Source organism: Vipera ursinii (genome assembly GCF_947247035.1).
Source record: "Vipera ursinii genome assembly, chromosome: 9".
NCBI lineage: Eukaryota > Metazoa > Chordata > Lepidosauria > Squamata > Viperidae > Vipera > Vipera ursinii.
The window spans coordinates 25319882-25335814 of NC_139523.1; the positions used below are offsets into that span (position 1 = coordinate 25319882).

At 54.1% G+C, this 15933-nt stretch overlaps 1 protein-coding gene across 1 annotated transcript in view; it reads left to right on the top strand.

The window, feature by feature from the left end:
* LOC310644360 (uncharacterized protein) overlaps nucleotides 1-15276 on the top strand; it is a gene marked incomplete at both ends in the record, with an annotated part of 56302 nt that extends 41026 nt beyond the window's left edge. The window contains 12 exons of the mRNA XM_083369251.1: nucleotides 1975-2115; nucleotides 2952-3075; nucleotides 5446-5866; nucleotides 8739-8944; nucleotides 10438-10600; nucleotides 10970-11119; nucleotides 11743-11903; nucleotides 13199-13375; nucleotides 13746-13887; nucleotides 14106-14293; nucleotides 14589-14730; nucleotides 15095-15276. Of these exons, the coding sequence (XP_083225377.1) occupies nucleotides 1975-2115; nucleotides 2952-3075; nucleotides 5446-5866; nucleotides 8739-8944; nucleotides 10438-10600; nucleotides 10970-11119; nucleotides 11743-11903; nucleotides 13199-13375; nucleotides 13746-13887; nucleotides 14106-14293; nucleotides 14589-14730; nucleotides 15095-15276 (2197 nt within the window). The remainder of the gene's footprint in view (nucleotides 1-1974; nucleotides 2116-2951; nucleotides 3076-5445; nucleotides 5867-8738; nucleotides 8945-10437; nucleotides 10601-10969; nucleotides 11120-11742; nucleotides 11904-13198; nucleotides 13376-13745; nucleotides 13888-14105; nucleotides 14294-14588; nucleotides 14731-15094) is intronic.
* Nucleotides 15277-15933: the final 657 nt, after the last annotated feature.

The window sequence follows — 15933 nt, forward strand, 5'->3', positions numbered from 1 at the left end:
AACAAACTAACCTTTCTGGCCAGATTGCACAATACATGCATGTGTTAACTGGAAAAGCAGACTAAAAAAACTACGCAAGCTTAGACAGTTGTGTGCAAGCAGCTGCCACTTCTTAATCAGACTGATGAAGTGCAGTTGTGAGCATGTCCTTCTGCTGTGTGCATCTTTGAAGATGTTGTTCCACTTTGGGAATATTGTTGAAAATTCACAGGGAGAAAAAAGGAAGACGGGATTTCAGTTGGACTAAATCCACCAGCCTCCAAGAAAAGAACATTCTCCAGTTCTTCGCACAGGAGGTCAGATGCAGCCAATTCCAGCCGGTCTGGAAGCAAACTCAGAGTTGGTGTGTTCCTCAGCCTTGGTCTTCCCCTCCCGCACCCCACGTGGGTCGGACCTGGAGGAACATCCACCACTAACAGTAGGAGAACTCTCCTCTTCTCCCCACTGTGGAGTGAGCTCCTTTCTCCCCCGACCAGGATAGCAAATTTTATTATGGACCTTCAAATCTTTTGCAGATAAAATAACCAGGCTCTAAGCCAAAAAAGGCCCAAATCACTTTATAGTTGGAAAAGGCAGCAAAACTGAAGAAATACTTCTGCTTAATAAAATATTCCTGCTTTATAAAATCTTAGTAAGAATACAGCATCCAGTTTTGGTCACATTACAAAAAAGATATTCAGACTTTGGAAAAAGAGCAACTAAGAAGATTAAGGGCCTGGAGACTAAAACAGACAAAGAAGGGCTGCAGGATTTGGGCTGGGCCAGGCTAGAGAAAAAGAGGACAAGGGGGGGACATGATAGCAGCGTTCCAGTATCTCAGGGGCTGCCACAAAGAGGAGGGAGTCAAGCTCTTCTCCAAAGCCCCCGAAGGCAGGACAAGAAGCAGCAGATGGAAACTCATCAAGGAGAGAAGCAACCTGGAACTAAGGAGAAACTTCCTAACAGCGAGGACAGTTAACCAGTGGAACAGAAGTTGCCTTCAGAGGTTGTGGGTGCTCCATCACTCGAGGTCTTTCCACTTGTCTGAAATGGCATAGGGTCTCCTGCTTGAGCAGGGGGTTGGACTAGAAGACCTCCAGGGTCCCTTCCGGCTCTATTCTGATTGACTGATTGTTCTCACCGTGGCTTCAGTTAAGCTTGCAATGCGGAAACGCTCTGTTATCAGCTTGTTCAAAGTGAGGAACTTTTCATCGTTGTATTTAAACCGATTCCCAAACACAATGGAGCAGATGATGTTGGAGACAGCTCGACTAAGAAGGAAGGTGGGGTCAAAGGACGTTCCTGGAGAAAAGAGAGGGGAACGTTGCTGGCCCTTTATCATCCCCTCCACTCACTCTGTCCTGAGCTGCATGCGCTCCTCTTATATTCCCACCCACCTGCCCAACTGTAATAATATCCAGTCTGAACATCTGGCTGACTGTGCAACAAACCATGATAATAATAGCAATTGAATGTGGACTCAAAATCCTCACTTCCAGAAAGGACAGACAATTGCAGAGAACATGGTGACATGATGTGGAGAGGAGGGATAGCAGCTCTAGCGCCCGGGAGCGCCCACCCCAGTTGAGCAGCTGACAGCTCTGGACCGTGGGAGGAAGGGATTGCAGGGTGCATCAGGTCTATGGCATCTGGACAACTCTACAGTGGAATGGCAGATTCATGCAGGAGAAAGGTGAGAAGGGCTACCAGCCATGATGACATCTGGGATCAGTCAGGATCAGCTGCTAGGGGAAGGACTGCTCCCAGATCCCAGGGCATCTCGCTGGCCACTGTAGGAAACCAGTCCTTCCTCTGTTGGGACTCTAGCAACCTCCTGGTCAAAGGGGATTGGGAGGGGAAGACTCCCTTTGCCTGCTTTGAACGGCTATTCTTGTAACTCGAGTAAGACTCAGGTAAACCAGCCGAGGGAGGGAGGGAGGGGCTACTGCTGCCAAATGAACGGCTACCTTCTGTCTTCTGGAGCTCCTCCACCAGGCACTCGGCCTCCTCCTGGATCCTCTCTTCAATGGACCTCTTGCCCATCCCAAAGTCCCTCAGAATGGTGAGGGAGAAGCGACGGAGCTTCTGCCAGCGCTGCCCGTTGGCAAACACAATCCCTGCCCGAGAGACCAGGAGGTCAGGTGGTTTCTCTCAGGACTCCCCCGCAGAGCCATGTAAGCCCGGAAAGGCAGGCTGAGCCCCCTCTTGTAGCAAGACCATCCCTCACCGTGGTGGTTGAAGTCCTTGGAGAAGGCGGGCAGCTGCCCTCGCCCACTGAACTCCTCTGCCTGGTCCACCAAGGCCTCCTTCACGGCTTGGTAGCCACACAAGACCACGACCCGCTGCAGTCCCAGAAAGACGGTGAACACCGGCCCGTGTTTCTCGCCCATCTGCCAAGAAAGACCAGGAGTGCTCTGGAGCCCCCACCCCGTCCATATTTGGAGCCTTTAGCAGCCTGAGAAAAGCTCTTTGTGAAGGAGATAGAAGGCCTGCAAAGTCCCACCAACCCTGACTGCTGACCGGCTGCTTGACCCTGCCCCAGGACGCCAGCTTTCATTCCCCCCCCCCAGCAGAAGGGATGCACTACAGCTGCTGAGCAACAACTCGGATTTTGACTTTTCCCCAAAAACAGAGTCAAATGCTGAACATTTGGAATTGCAAATAGTCTAAGCTGAATTTCAGATTATGCATACAGACAGATTTGTTTTTGTTTTACAAAAGCATCAATTCTATAGAAATCCTGGATTCTTGCATTAATAGTTGGGGCAAGAAGGTGCTTGAGTTGCTTTGGGCTAACAGAAACGTGTGTAAGATTGGTGTAAGTTGAGATCCACTCACAGATGTCCAGCCTAAAATCCTGCAGAGGAACCGTCATGCATGGAAGTTACCAGCCGGGTGGAAGAAACATTTCTAGCCAACAAAGACATCCAGTTCTGAATTATTCTCCCTGCCTCTCCCTCCCCTCTGGGCAGGATACCCAACTCTGCTTGGCACCCAGTGCCGCCCCCTGGGCTGAGCTTTGATGTTGACAGAGGTGGGGCACGGAGCCAGGTTGGAGGGGTGGCAGAAGAAGTGGAGCATGGGGACGGGGTGGAGGTGCTGCAGCTGCTCCTTAGACAGGCCTGCTTGGCTCCTCCTGGCTCGTCTCCCTTTCCTTGGATTTTCTCCTGACACCTTTTCCGAGAGGCGGAAGCACCAGCTTGTTTCTGCGGTGAAGGAGGGGGGGCATAACCGGCTAGACTGATGGTGCCAATGGAAAATGAAAAGAGCTGCTGGTGGCTGGCCTCACCTCAGAGGAGTGAGGGGAGGGGGCTCTGCTGTGGTTGACCCAAGGGGTCTTTGTGGTCTTTAATGCCACACGCACACACACACACCCCTCCACTCCCAGCATGGTTCAGTCAAGGGGGCCTACAGAAATTCAGTGGCCCCACATCTCCCTAAGGCTCCTTTGGGTCAGGGACTTTTGCTGAGCTGCTGCCCCTTCACCCCAGCAGAGCCCACTTTCTGCTTGCAGGCCAGGCCCCACATGGGCATGCTGGGTTGTCTTTGCGGGGTGGGTAGGTGGAGCCACCCCTCCCCCTCCTGCTCCCTGGGGGCCATTTCCATCTCTTCTCTGAAGGGATCAGGTGGGAAAACTTAGCAAGACTCTTCCCCCCCCTCATTCAATCTCTTTTTTCTCAAACTGTTGGGAATTCAGAATAAAAATCAGGGAGATTCCTCGGTGCTCAGGATATTCTTGCAATTCTTTCTTACTCTGAGATGAGTCAACAGGATTTCTTCCCCTACTACCTGTCCCCTTATCTCCACCCGCCCTTTGAGTCTCTTGCGATGGGGACAGAAGTACTGGCGCCTCCTCACTTTCCCCCTATTTGCTGTGAGATAACACACAAGAAAATGGCACACTGATAATTACTGGTAGCCCTTAAAAGTTGAAAGAAGTTATTGGGGTTTAGTGATCTCTCAAGTGGATCGTCTCCTTTCCTGGGCGCTTCCGGGGCTGTTTGGTCTCATCGTCGGCCACTCAACCTACAGGAAAAGAGACGAGGCTTGCTCACGTGTCCCAGGCATTACGGGCAGCACCAGAACATGGAGAAAGGAAAGCAGAGAGTTGTCTGAGTGGAAAAGGATGAAAGAAAGAGCCAAGCATGACGAAGGTCAAGACTACAAAACCAGCTCTAAAGACTTGCATGTTCCTCTGGCTGATTTAATTTAAGGTCCATGGGACAGTAGCCAGCGTCCCTGGAGGTGGCCACAAAAGGAAAAATTGATCCTGGGTCTGAAGGATCGCTCGATCGGTGGAGAAAGGACCTAGGAAAACTTCAAAACAGAATCCAGCTGACTTCCAAGATCAAGGGATGACCATATCTCCAAGAGAGATGGGTGGGTCAAGACTGTGGAAAATGAATAAGCAAAGAAAATAGACATCAGGCGCTACCACGGCTGCTATCGACCTGAAAGTGGCCTCTGTAGTAGAAGACCCAGGAAGACCCCACTTCTGATAGATCCCCAAAAGCCAGACCGGAGGTTGCTAATATGCAGGTTGACAAATGATGTTTCTTCAAGAACAGAACACCATCCCTATGCTGAAACCCAGAGGAGGCTCCATAATATGGTGGCCTTGCCTTGCTGCCGGGGCACTGTACAGAACACAGTGAAATCAGAAGAGGATCCAGACTTTCTGGAGCAAAACATAATTCTGTGTGAGAAAGTTCGGTTGCAGGTCATGTCCCGTTTGTGTTGGAGGCATCATTGAAGGCGCTTCCCGGTTGAAAAGATTAGTCAGTGACATCACCATTGCCTGTGGGGGCCTCTTTCATGTCCCCATCAAGGGAGCTGGAGCCATGCAGCAGCACTCAGGTCTCGAACACAGGCTTGCCAGCCTCCAGCCCAGCACCCTAAGCACATACTCCTTCCAGCAGGATAATGACCTCAAAACATACATCTAAGAAAACCTAAGTGACCTGCTGTGCTCTGAATTCAATAGAAACAGAGGTGTCCAACCTGGGCAATTTGAAGACTTGTGAATTTTAACTCCCAGAATTCCCCGGCCAGCATGGAGGCCCCTGCAATAGAACATCTATGGAAAGAGACGAAATTCACAGGTGGGAGAAGGAACCCACCCAGCCGGAGGCACCTGGAGCAGCAGGGTGGATGCCTGTTGAGAGTCTTCTTCAGAGCTAAAGAAAGTGCCGGATTGCAGCTACTGCTGTAGAAAGATTAGGCACAGGTACCAACAATGATGTCTGTGGCATTTTCATTTCTTTTGCGCTTTATGACAACATGTTAAGCCATTGAGTCACAGTGTCTGCTTTGTGGACTATGAAATAAAGAATGGTGGGCACCAGGATATCAATATTTCTGGCCACGTCTGTGTAGCGACTGCTGCCAGCTGCCCTTAGGGCCACAATGCCTCCTCCCACCCTGCGTGACCTCCCTGATCCCTGAGCTTCCTCATCTCCGTGCCAGGAGGAGCCTGTCCAAGGGCTGGAGCAGCACAAACAAGGCCAGGCTGCTGTGTTGACTTCTCCTCCTCTCTCTGTCTTGGGCAAAGGAGGCCTCCTGGCCTTGGATGCTCTGGGTAGTCCGTCTATTTCTGCCCACTGCAAAAATGCCCGAGGTGCACGCGATGCCTGGTCCGACATGGCCCGTCAAGCTCGCTGTGGGTTTGCCCCGCGAGAAGAAGCCTGCTGGCTCTCAAGGAAGGAAGCCCAACTCACCTTCATCAGGGACTGGACCAGATTCTTTCGGTCCAGCTGGAGAAAATTCCCCAGGATGGGGAGTGGGGTGGGCCCAGGGGGCAGGCGGCCTTTCACTCTGTTCTTCCTCCCATTCGATGTGAAGGAGATCCAGAGCAGCAGCAGCAGCAGCAGCAGCAGCAGCAGCAACGGTGAAAGAGGGACCGGCTCCATGTTAGAGACCCTGGGAACCTGAAGAAGAACACACCAGCCATAACCGCAGCAGTTGGCCAGGAGAAACAGGGAAGAGGAAAACAAAAGGAGATACTTACATCTGTCCGGCTACGACGTTGAGCTACATTTGGTGGCTGCAGATTCAACCATAACATCTCTGTTCTGCGGGGACTTTTATGGTGGACTTGTCCAAAGCAGCCAGAAGCTTGGGAGAAGTTCACAGAGAGAAGCAGCTTCCCACATTGGTTATCCTTTAACAAGATATGCTTCACCACCTGGATTTTGGCAAGCCAACTGGGGGCATCACCTCATCTAGCCCAATTGCAAGGAGAAGGTGTGGTCATTTGTTAAAACAAAACTGGCTTTTTAAAATTCAATCTTGGCAAATTCTGCTAAGAGCAAAAAAAATAGAGCGACTCTTTAAGATGAATAAAGAGTTGTTTTTTTAAAGGGAACTACAACCCAAAGGCTGAATTCATATAACAGGTTAAAACCTAAACCATGATTAAAGGTAAAGGTTCCCCCGCACAGGCGTGCTAGTCGTTTCCGACTCTAGGGGCCGGTGCTCATCTCCGTTTCAAAGCCGAAGAGCCAGCGCTTGTCCGAGGTCGTCTCCGTGGTCATGTGGCCGGCATGATGAGGTGCCAAAGGGCCACGGAATGCTGTTCCCTTCCTGTCAGGACCCACCCCAAACCACGTCTTAGGAAGACAAAACTCTTGGAGCCAAATCTAGTCCAAAAGGAATCTTTACTATGACATGCTTGGTTGTAGGAATACAAGACAGGACTTAATATTGTTCTACAAACTAAAACCTTATAAAGAGTTCCTGGTTCAACCCCCCCTTAACCCCATTTGGTCAGCCCCCCATCATTTACCTCGTATCATCCCTCTCGTGGGAAAAAGGAACTTAGAACCTTTTATGTTTATTGCTCTCTTCCTTGACACAAGCCAGATGCTACCTACCCTAATCCTCCCTTTTGTTCCCCCAGTTCAAAAGGCTTCTCTTTTCCTTTGAAATGCCTAAGGCAGGCTCAATACACATTCGTTCCTTCCTCCTCGGGAGATGACAGGATTCAGGAACAACGTTTTAAACATACATTTATGAATATGATATAAATGGATTCTGACACTTCCCACCGTAGTGGTCCCTATTTTTCTACTTGTAATTTTACATGCTTTCGAACTGCTAGGTTGGCAGAAGCTGGGACAAGTAACAGGCGCTCACTCTGTTACGCGGCACTCGGGATTCGACCCACCAAACTGCAGACCTTCTGATTGACAAGCTCAGCATCCTAACCCACCGAGCCACCACGTCCCTAAACCATGATTAACAAAACAAAATTTCCACAATCACAATGTTTGCTAAGTCCAAAGAAATAAACTGCATTGCAACTTACGGTGCTGGCCCGTTCACACAACTGGCTATGTCAACTGCTAGATTTCTACAACTCATAACCCACAAACCACCAATTTGTCCCCCCCCTTGGAAAAAGGCCAGAAGTTCCATTTTCACAGAAGAGAAGGACTGCAGCCATGCCAGGCAGAGCCCAGGTGAGAGGAGAACCAGGCTTCTCTGGATCCCGGGAGCACAGAAGACATCCCTTTGGGGCTGCCCGGAACTGAGTAGCAATAAAGGAGAATATTTGCAGCTCAGGGATGACAGGCTGAGCGCTGAGGAGGTTACCTAGTTTGGGTAATGAAACGTCTGCAAGAAAACCACCCAGCTCAAAGAGCACCAAGGAATTGACCAGGGCAGGAAAAAGAGGAGTATACACACGTAGGGAGATGCCCAATCATCCAGGTCATAGTGTTGTCCCAAAGGTGCTTTTTCCCAAAGGCAACTGGACTTCCTTGTTTTTTTTGTTGAAAACATTTTGCTTCTCATTCAAGAACCTTCTTCAGTTCTTTGGTCAGAACTGAAAACCAAGAGAGTCCAGTTGCCTTTTGGAAAAGTACCTTTAGAACACACACACACACACACACACACACGCACACTCTTCCTGTTGCCGTCTGGGTTCTTGCCACCTGCTTATCCCTGATGAAGAGGACCGAGCTTTTCTCGGCCAGCCTGTGTTTCTGGGCCTCTGGCAGGAGTTCAGAGGCACGTAGGGTAGCCGGCTGGGGCTGGGCTGAGTTCCCAGGGCCAGCAGTGGAATGTCGTGGCGAGTTGGGGACTCAGCCAAAGCCCCGCTGCCCTGTCTTGATGGTCCACTCTCATAGCAGAGCTTTGGCCGAGTGGCCATGATCCAGGAGAAAGAGCCTTTCCCCAGCCTGGTCTTTGCCGGAGGGGAAAGGCTGCTGGGGAGCAGGAAGGGCCGCAAGGAGGGAAAAGGCTCTCTGCACCCAGTGCCTGGCGCAACAAGAGGAGCATGGCGCATCCATGCTGTGGCTGGGTTAATCTTTGGCAAAGGGAGCAGCCCTGCCAGATCTCTCTGGAACTCCAAAGCAATGTGCAAATATGGCTTGAGAAATCTGGGTCACGATGGTGGCTTATCTTCAGGCTTGGCCTCCCCAGCTCTGAGGCAACAGAGAGGGCAGATGGTTGTCTTGGATGCTGCAAGAGAGCACAAGCGAGGAAAGGGAAGGTGCCAAGACTTTCCTGGAAAACCAAAAACTTTTTTAAAGGGGGACTTTAAAAGGAATTACACCACAAGGTTCCCAGATCCCCAGCAGAATTGGCCTCTTTCAGCCCAGCCCCACCGAGCTGACGTCAGTCGAGCCTCGGGCTGTGAACCAACTTCTGGTGTCCCAGAGACTGGCGCAAGCGAGGGCTTCGGTGTCCTGACCGTATATATCCTGCTGGCAGGAGAGGGCCGGCAACCGCCTTGTGAGCACCAGCCGCGCTTGCAGCAGCCATGGAGATCTCGGCCATCGCTTCGATGGATTTTGGGGGGCCCTTCGGCATTCTGCTAGCCATGGCCATGTCGTGCCTCCTCTTCCTCCACTTCACAGCCAAGAAGAGGTTTGCCGGCCTCCCACCGGGCCCCCCCACCCTCCCCTTCATCGGCAACATGCTCCAGGTGGACGTGAAGGATCTGATCCCCTCCCTCAGAGAAGTGAGTCGGGGACGAAGGGAGAAATATGGAGCATATGGGGGGAAATTGCTTGTTGTTTATGTGTCTATCATCTATCACCATCTATCTGTCTATATTTATATCTACTGATCGATCGATCAATCTATCTTGCGAACTATCAGTCAGCCATATTTAGAGACTGCTGCTCTCCTGCACGGAGACCCCGGGTGCTGTGCAAATAAAATAGAAGAGAAAAGCAAACAGACAATCAAGACAAGCCCAAATGGGTGGAAACTGGACCGGCCTTCCTCTCCATCAACTGAGCCCAGTGTGGGTCTCCAGAGAGCCAACAGCATCTCCCCGAAGGCAGGGAAGGGGCCATCTCCCCCATGCAGCCATCAAGCCAGCCATCCTTCCCTTCCCAGGCCAACGCCCTCCCCGCCTTGGCCTGAAGCAGCAAAGCCCCCCTCGGGTTCAGGGGGGCAAGCGTGAGGACCCAAGACGTGGGGCAGCTCAAGCGTCTCTCTGTGGGACGTGTCTGCCAGGCCCCACAGAGCAGCTCTAGAGGGCCAGTCAAGCTGAGCCGGAAGGATGTGGCCCTGCACAGCCCCCCCCCGGGGCCGGAGAGCCCACGGCTCACCCAGGGGGAAGCAGGCAGTGACCTGCGATGGAGGAGTTGGGAGGGTCCTCCTCTTAGCAGAGCCCCCTGCCACATTCTAGGTTGGCCTCTTTTCTCCAGACATTTGCAGAGCTTTAACTGTAGATGAAAGAAAAGGCACGGGTTCCGCCAGAAAGGTGTGTTTGTGTGAGCATGTTAAATTAGATTAAATCAGGTTAGATTACAGAGGAACCCAACTCTAAGCTAAGGGTCCTTCATGTTGGGAAATTACCAGCCAGGCAAGGAGAAAAGACCAAGCAGGGAGGTAGCCTTGAGTCTCAGGACTGACACACACACCCCATCTAAATTGGGACAACAATTCTGTTCCCCAGAGAAGCTGTGCAGTCTGGGGAGACTCTTGTACTATGGGCAGAATGCCGTAAAGGAGCAGAGGGCTTCCACCCTTCACTTGTGGGTCTGGTTGCCTTGCCTGACACTTCCAGGCAACCTCTTGTAGGTCAGTCAAAATCCCTACACAATAAACTGTAACAACAGAGGTACAATAAAGCACTCCTGCCTGCCCCCGGCCCTGCCTGGGAACCCCCGCCTCTTCCAGTGGAGAAAGAGAAGCTCTGAAAGCCAAAATCCCTGCTGAGTTGATGGGTCTCGTCCCCTGCTAAGGGACCCCTTCCCCCACCCCCGAGAAGGAGGCCTGCCCTGACCGGTCGTCTTCTTCTTCTTCTTCTTCTTCTTCTTCTTCTTCTTCTTCTTCTTCTTCTTCTTCTTCTTCTTCTTCTTCTTCTTCTTCTTCTTCTTCTTCTTCTTCTCCTTCTCCTTCTCCTTCTCCTCCTCCTCCTCCTTCTCCTTCTCCTCCTCCTCCTCCTTCTTCTCCTCCTCCTCCTCCTCCTCTTCCTCCTCCTCCTTCTTCTTCTCCCAGCTCAGCAAGACCTACGGCCCCTTGTACACCTTCTATCTGGGCTCTCGCCCCTGTGTGGTCCTTTCGGGGTACCAAGTGCTAAAGGAGGCGCTGGTTGACAAAGCCGAGGAGTTCAGTGGCCGGGGGGACTTCCCGGCGGTCCAGATGTGGAGCAAAGGAAACGGTGAGATTCAGCAAGGGGGAGGAAGCAGCTGTCCAGGCCCTGGGATTTGGAGTGGCTGGAGAGCAATGTGACGAGACTCTCCTCACTCGATTAAATGTATTTTGAGCTGAATTTTGACTTTTAAAAGAGCTAGTGGGGGGGGGGAGTGAATCGTAGCCCAAATAAGCCCAAAGAAGTCTCACAATAAGGGGCTTTCTAAAAAATCTTGTTTCTGATTCTCCTGGGCTGCCAGGCTCTGGGCTGGAAAGAGCTTCTATGGTGGGGAGCCGGTGGGCTTTCTGGAAAGGACAAATATTTTTTTGGGGGGGGAGCTGGACTCTGACCTGGTCCCAGGTATGTTCTCCTGTCCCCCCCCCCTTTCATCCCCAGGGATCGTGTACGGGACAGGGGAGCGCTGGAGGCAGCTGCGCAGGTTTGCCATCTCGACCCTGAAGAATTTTGGGATGGGGAAGCGGACCATGGAGCAGCGGATCAAGGAGGAGGCCCAGTTCCTGGTGGCCGAGTTCCGCAAAACCCAAGGTACTTATAAGGAGAAGGCAGGGCAGGCTGCCTTGATTGGTTCCCTGGTGTTTTATAGCAGCAGCTGAACACAGCACATCCATTCAGGCGCCAAAGGCGTCTTCCCTTCCTTTGGGGCCAGAAGAATCCCACCTGCTGGATCCCAACTTTAAAAGAGGCTACGATCCTCTCTGGATGAAAATGTGCTTGTTCCATTGGAGCGGGTGGCTCCCTTCCAATTCCTTCTCTCTGGAAGATCTCCAGGACTTTTCTGAACATAAAGTGCCTGGTTTTCCAAGAATTCCTTTCCCGAAGAGGCCGGAGGTGCTTTGCAGCAGAGGTGCAGCCTCATTCTCAGGCTGTGCTCCTCCAGGTGTGCTGGGCGTTCCTTCATCTCATGCCCTCCGGGAATTCTGGAGGCACCAGGCACCAAACCTGGCACGGAGCAGCTTGGCAAGACTGCTGGGCAGAGATTTCAGTTATGCCAGGTTATTTCATTTAATTATTCAATTACCTGATTTAACTCAACTTTTTTGAATTGTGCCAGAGAAATGCTATATGCGTGAAGCAATCCCCATGTGGGTGGGGAGCGGAGGAATGTTATTCCATACTCCCTGTCTCACCACTGCCCCACTTGCTCGCAGGCCAACCCTTTGACCCCACCTTCCTCCTGAGTTGCTCGGGCTCCAACATCATCTGTTCCCTCGTCTTTGGAGAACGGTTTGAATACACAGATCAGAGCTTCCTCACCTTGCTCGACCTGATCAACAGCAACTGGAAACTCATGAGCTCCACCTGGGGACAGGTGGGTCTGATCGGGAGGAAGCGACTGGCTTTCCCAGGTGCCCCAGAAGGAAAGCCCAGATGTGGCCAAGCCCACGTAGACTCTTCATGGGGCCCAAAACCCATGAATTTCCATGAAGTACCTCAAGTCTGTATTTATGCCACCTGCTGTGCTTTTCCACTTTTGCCCTGGTTTATTTCATGTCTTGTGAACTCAGGTCCTTCAGCCAGTTTAGGGTTGGCTGTCGTGATGTGGGACGGGCTGGTTCTCACCTGCATCTGCTGAGCGGCCGAAGGGACCGGGCAGAGGCCGCTTGGCCAGACCACTTTGGGAAGGAAAGCAGATTTCATTTTGTACAGACGAGGCAGCTGGTAGTGGTTAATAATTTAGCCGCTCTGTGCCAGTCCAGTGGAAGTTTCCAGGCTCTCCTCCCATCACTGTCCTCCCACATATGCCAGGGGTGGCCAAGCATAGTTGGGGCAATCCGAGGAGGGCAAAGAGCAAGAACAAGTCCAGACCCACATCTTCAGGGAGCCCTCCGCCCAGCTGAAAATCCTTAATGGAGGGGGCCGCCATCCAGAGAGAGAGAGAGAGAGAGGGAGAATGAGAATGGAGGAAGTTGTGAGAGAGGTCACCCAATCCGTCCACTCTCAACCCCCTCCCCCCTTCAAAGGGACGTGCAATATTGAAGTTGCCACCTGAGCCTTGTCTGGTGCCAGGGAGCAGCTTAGGCAGAGCAAAAGGGCAGTGGAGCTGAAGGCCAACGTGAGAGAGAGAGAGAGAAGGAGAGGGAGGGGACAATGAGCCAGAGAACACTCTTCTGGGGAACGTCCAAAGGAGGCCAAGGGCCACAGGTCCAAGGGACAAAAAGGACCGGGCTGATGCAAGACTAAAGGCTGAGCATGGGATCTTCAGCTGACCACTCGCTGCCACCCCCAGAGCAGCTGGCCTGTGAGAGGGCCTGGCGCTTTGGCTCTTGTTTCTGTGCTGTGGTGTGGAGGTTTTATTGACCCCTAACCCCATCCCCACCCCCTGCCCTGTCAACCGAGGAAAAGGTTGTAGTTGGTGGCTGATGGCCCACCCCAGAACTAGAGGGGACCAGAGAAGACCACCCAGGCCAGTCTCTGGGGTCCCTCTTCCCCACCTCGTAACGCAGGGGGGTGGGGTTGTGACCTGCAAAACGAGTCCCTCGGTCCCTGAGGGCTCCCTCCATGGCTCAGGGGCATCTGGGTGGAGGGGCTGGGTTGGGCAGAGAGCAGGTGGGCTCCGGCCGGCCAGGACCCCCTTCAAAGCAGAGTTTCGCCCTTCTCCTTCAGCTGCTTTTCGTCTTCCCAAACATCATGAGGTGGGTCCCAGGACCCCACCAGAGAATCTACACTAATTACCTGAAGCTGGCAAAGTTTGTGGGCGAGCGACTGGAGATGAACAGGCAGACCCTGGACCCCAACTCCCCGCGGGATTTTATTGACTGCTTCCTCATCAGAATCCAGCAGGTATCCACCTCCGGCCCAGCGCTGTGGCCCCTGCCCGGCCCTGCCGATGGGGGAAGGGGCTTTTTCCCAGACTCCCATTCCCAGGATCCCTTGGAGGAGGCCACGACGGTTGCCGCACCCTCCCCAGGGTCTCGCACCAGGGCCGTGCAGCCGCGCTGGCTCTGCTTGGGCCTGAGGGACAGCAGCTCTGTTGCGGGAGAGCCAGGCTGAGCCTTCGCTTCCCGGGCCCTGCTCGAAAAGGGCCAACGGGTGGGGGAGGCTCCGATTTCTGAAGCCTCCAAGCAAGATCTCTCGGCCTCCATTTCTCAACGGGCGAGAAGCCTCTTTGCAGCCATGTTTGAAGAACCAAACCAGCAATTCCGCCTTGCAGGAAAAGAACAATCCCAATTCTCACTTCAACGAGGACACGATGTTGAAGACCACCGTCAACCTCTTCTTTGCCGGCACCGAGACGGTCAGCTCCACCCTGCGCTACGGGCTGCGCATCCTCCTGAGGCACCCTGAGGTGGAAGGTAAACTGGGGGAAGGTACGGGGGAAAGGGGGGGCCCTGCTGCACCTGAGCACGTGGGAGTCTCGGAGGGAAAGGACCGTTGGGGGCGCAGAATCCACGCAGCAGGACAGGCAGCACCCTTTGAATTCCTCTTCCCCCCCCCCCGCTGCCAGTGGGGACCTCGGGTGCCCCCCCCACTTGCCATGGCTTTCAGGGTGACTCTGCTGCTTTTCTGGCAGAGAAGCTGCATGAAGAGATCGACCGGGTCATTGGGGGCAACCGTGGCCCCTGCATGGACGACCGGAGTCAGATGCCCTACACGGACGCGGTCATTCATGAGATCCAGCGCTACGCCGACATCGTCCCGATGGGGGTGCCCCATACAGTCACGAGAGACACCCAATTCCGGGGATACCATCTCCCCAAGGTTGGCGAAGTGGGGCGTGTGGGGCAGGGAGATGGGGTGGGGCCCAGCAGCAGCAGCCTCTGCCACAATCGGCCTGGGCCACTTCCCCAAAGGAGAACCGCCTCCGTCTTCTCTCCAAGTCCAAGTGGCGAGGCAGTCAGGAGGATGCCCTGAGCAGAAAGCACTCTGCCCGTGCCTACGGGGACTGCCTTCTCCGCTCAGTAGGGGAGCACTGGGCTTAGGGGAGTCTGGCATCACCCCCGGCCCGCCCTCTGCTCACCGAGGCTGTCCAACTCCGCCTTCCCCCCCATCCCAGGACCTCAACGTCATCCCCTTGCTCTGCACGTCTCAGTTTGACCCCACACAGTTCGAGAACCCCGACACCTTCGACCCGACTCACTTCCTGGACGAGGCCGGGCGGTTCAGGAAGAGGGAGGCCTTTATGGCTTTCTCAGCAGGTAAGGGGAAGAGGTGAGGGGTCGCCCTGGGGACCCCTCGGCCACCCTTGGTGCCAAGAGGCCTCATCTGCCGCTGGGGCAGGAGAGGCTAAGAGCCTCCTCGGATCCTCTGGCACAAAAGGCAGGCAGGGAGGTGGTCAGGCTGGCACAGGAGGACCGCTTGGTCACCTGCTTCCTGGCGTCTTCCCAGGAGTGGCTTGAGGCAATTAAAGGAGCTGCAGAGCTCATCGCGTTCAGCCAGTTGGGCAGGATCGGCAGGAAGGAGTTCTGGGAAAAGCAGACTTTGGGGGGGGTGCCAGGCTGGGCCTCCTCCTTCCCCCCCCCCCGCTGGCAGAGGCACCAAGGAGGTCTTCTCTCCACATAGGCAAGCGGGTGTGCCTGGGCGAAGGCCTGGCCAACATGGAGCTCTTCCTCTTCCTCACCACCATCTTGCAGAATTTCCGGCTGAAAGCCCTGGTGAACCCCACGGACATCGACATCACCCCCGAGTCCGCCGGTCTGGGCAGCATCCCTCGGCCTTACCAGTTCTGCCTCCTTCCCCAATGAAAGGCCGGCTCCCCTGGGGGGCCCAGCTGCTCTGGGCTGCTCACCTCCCAGTCCAGATGCCCATTGGGGGTCCCTGCCCCCCCTCAGGTGGACCCCCCCAACCCCTCCCTTGTGACGCTGCCTCGCTTTCCTCTCACCCCAGTGCTCCCAGCCTTCCCAGTCAAGCCAGTCCCTGCACCTGCCTGCCTCCCCGGCGGGGCTTCCTCTGGAGACACTTGCCCTGGTGCCAGGGGATGCCCTGGGCTGCGTCTGGCACCGGCAGACCTTGCCTAGTGCCAGAGAGGAGGGCCTCAGAGCATGAGCCTCAGGGGCGCCACCCCTCTGCCCTGGAGACGCCAAGGACTGAGCTGGGTGCTGCGAAGGGGTCTTGGCAAGGCTGAGGAGGTCCGCATTAGGAAGCGCTGGCTCTGGTTTCCTTACCGAAAGCCCCCTCACTTTATGCCAAACTTGCCGAGGGAGCGCCAGGGGTGGCGATGCTGAGTGAGCAGGCTGGTTGCCCGACTGGCAGAGGGAGAAGCCACTTGGGGGGGGCTTTCAGAAAGAGGACTGGGGGGGGTGGAGAAGTACATCCGGGTGCCCCATAGGAAGACAGGCCAATCTGCGCAGCGTCTGTCCCAGCCAGCCAGAGGGGAGGATGGCTCAGCTGCCAGAGCTGAT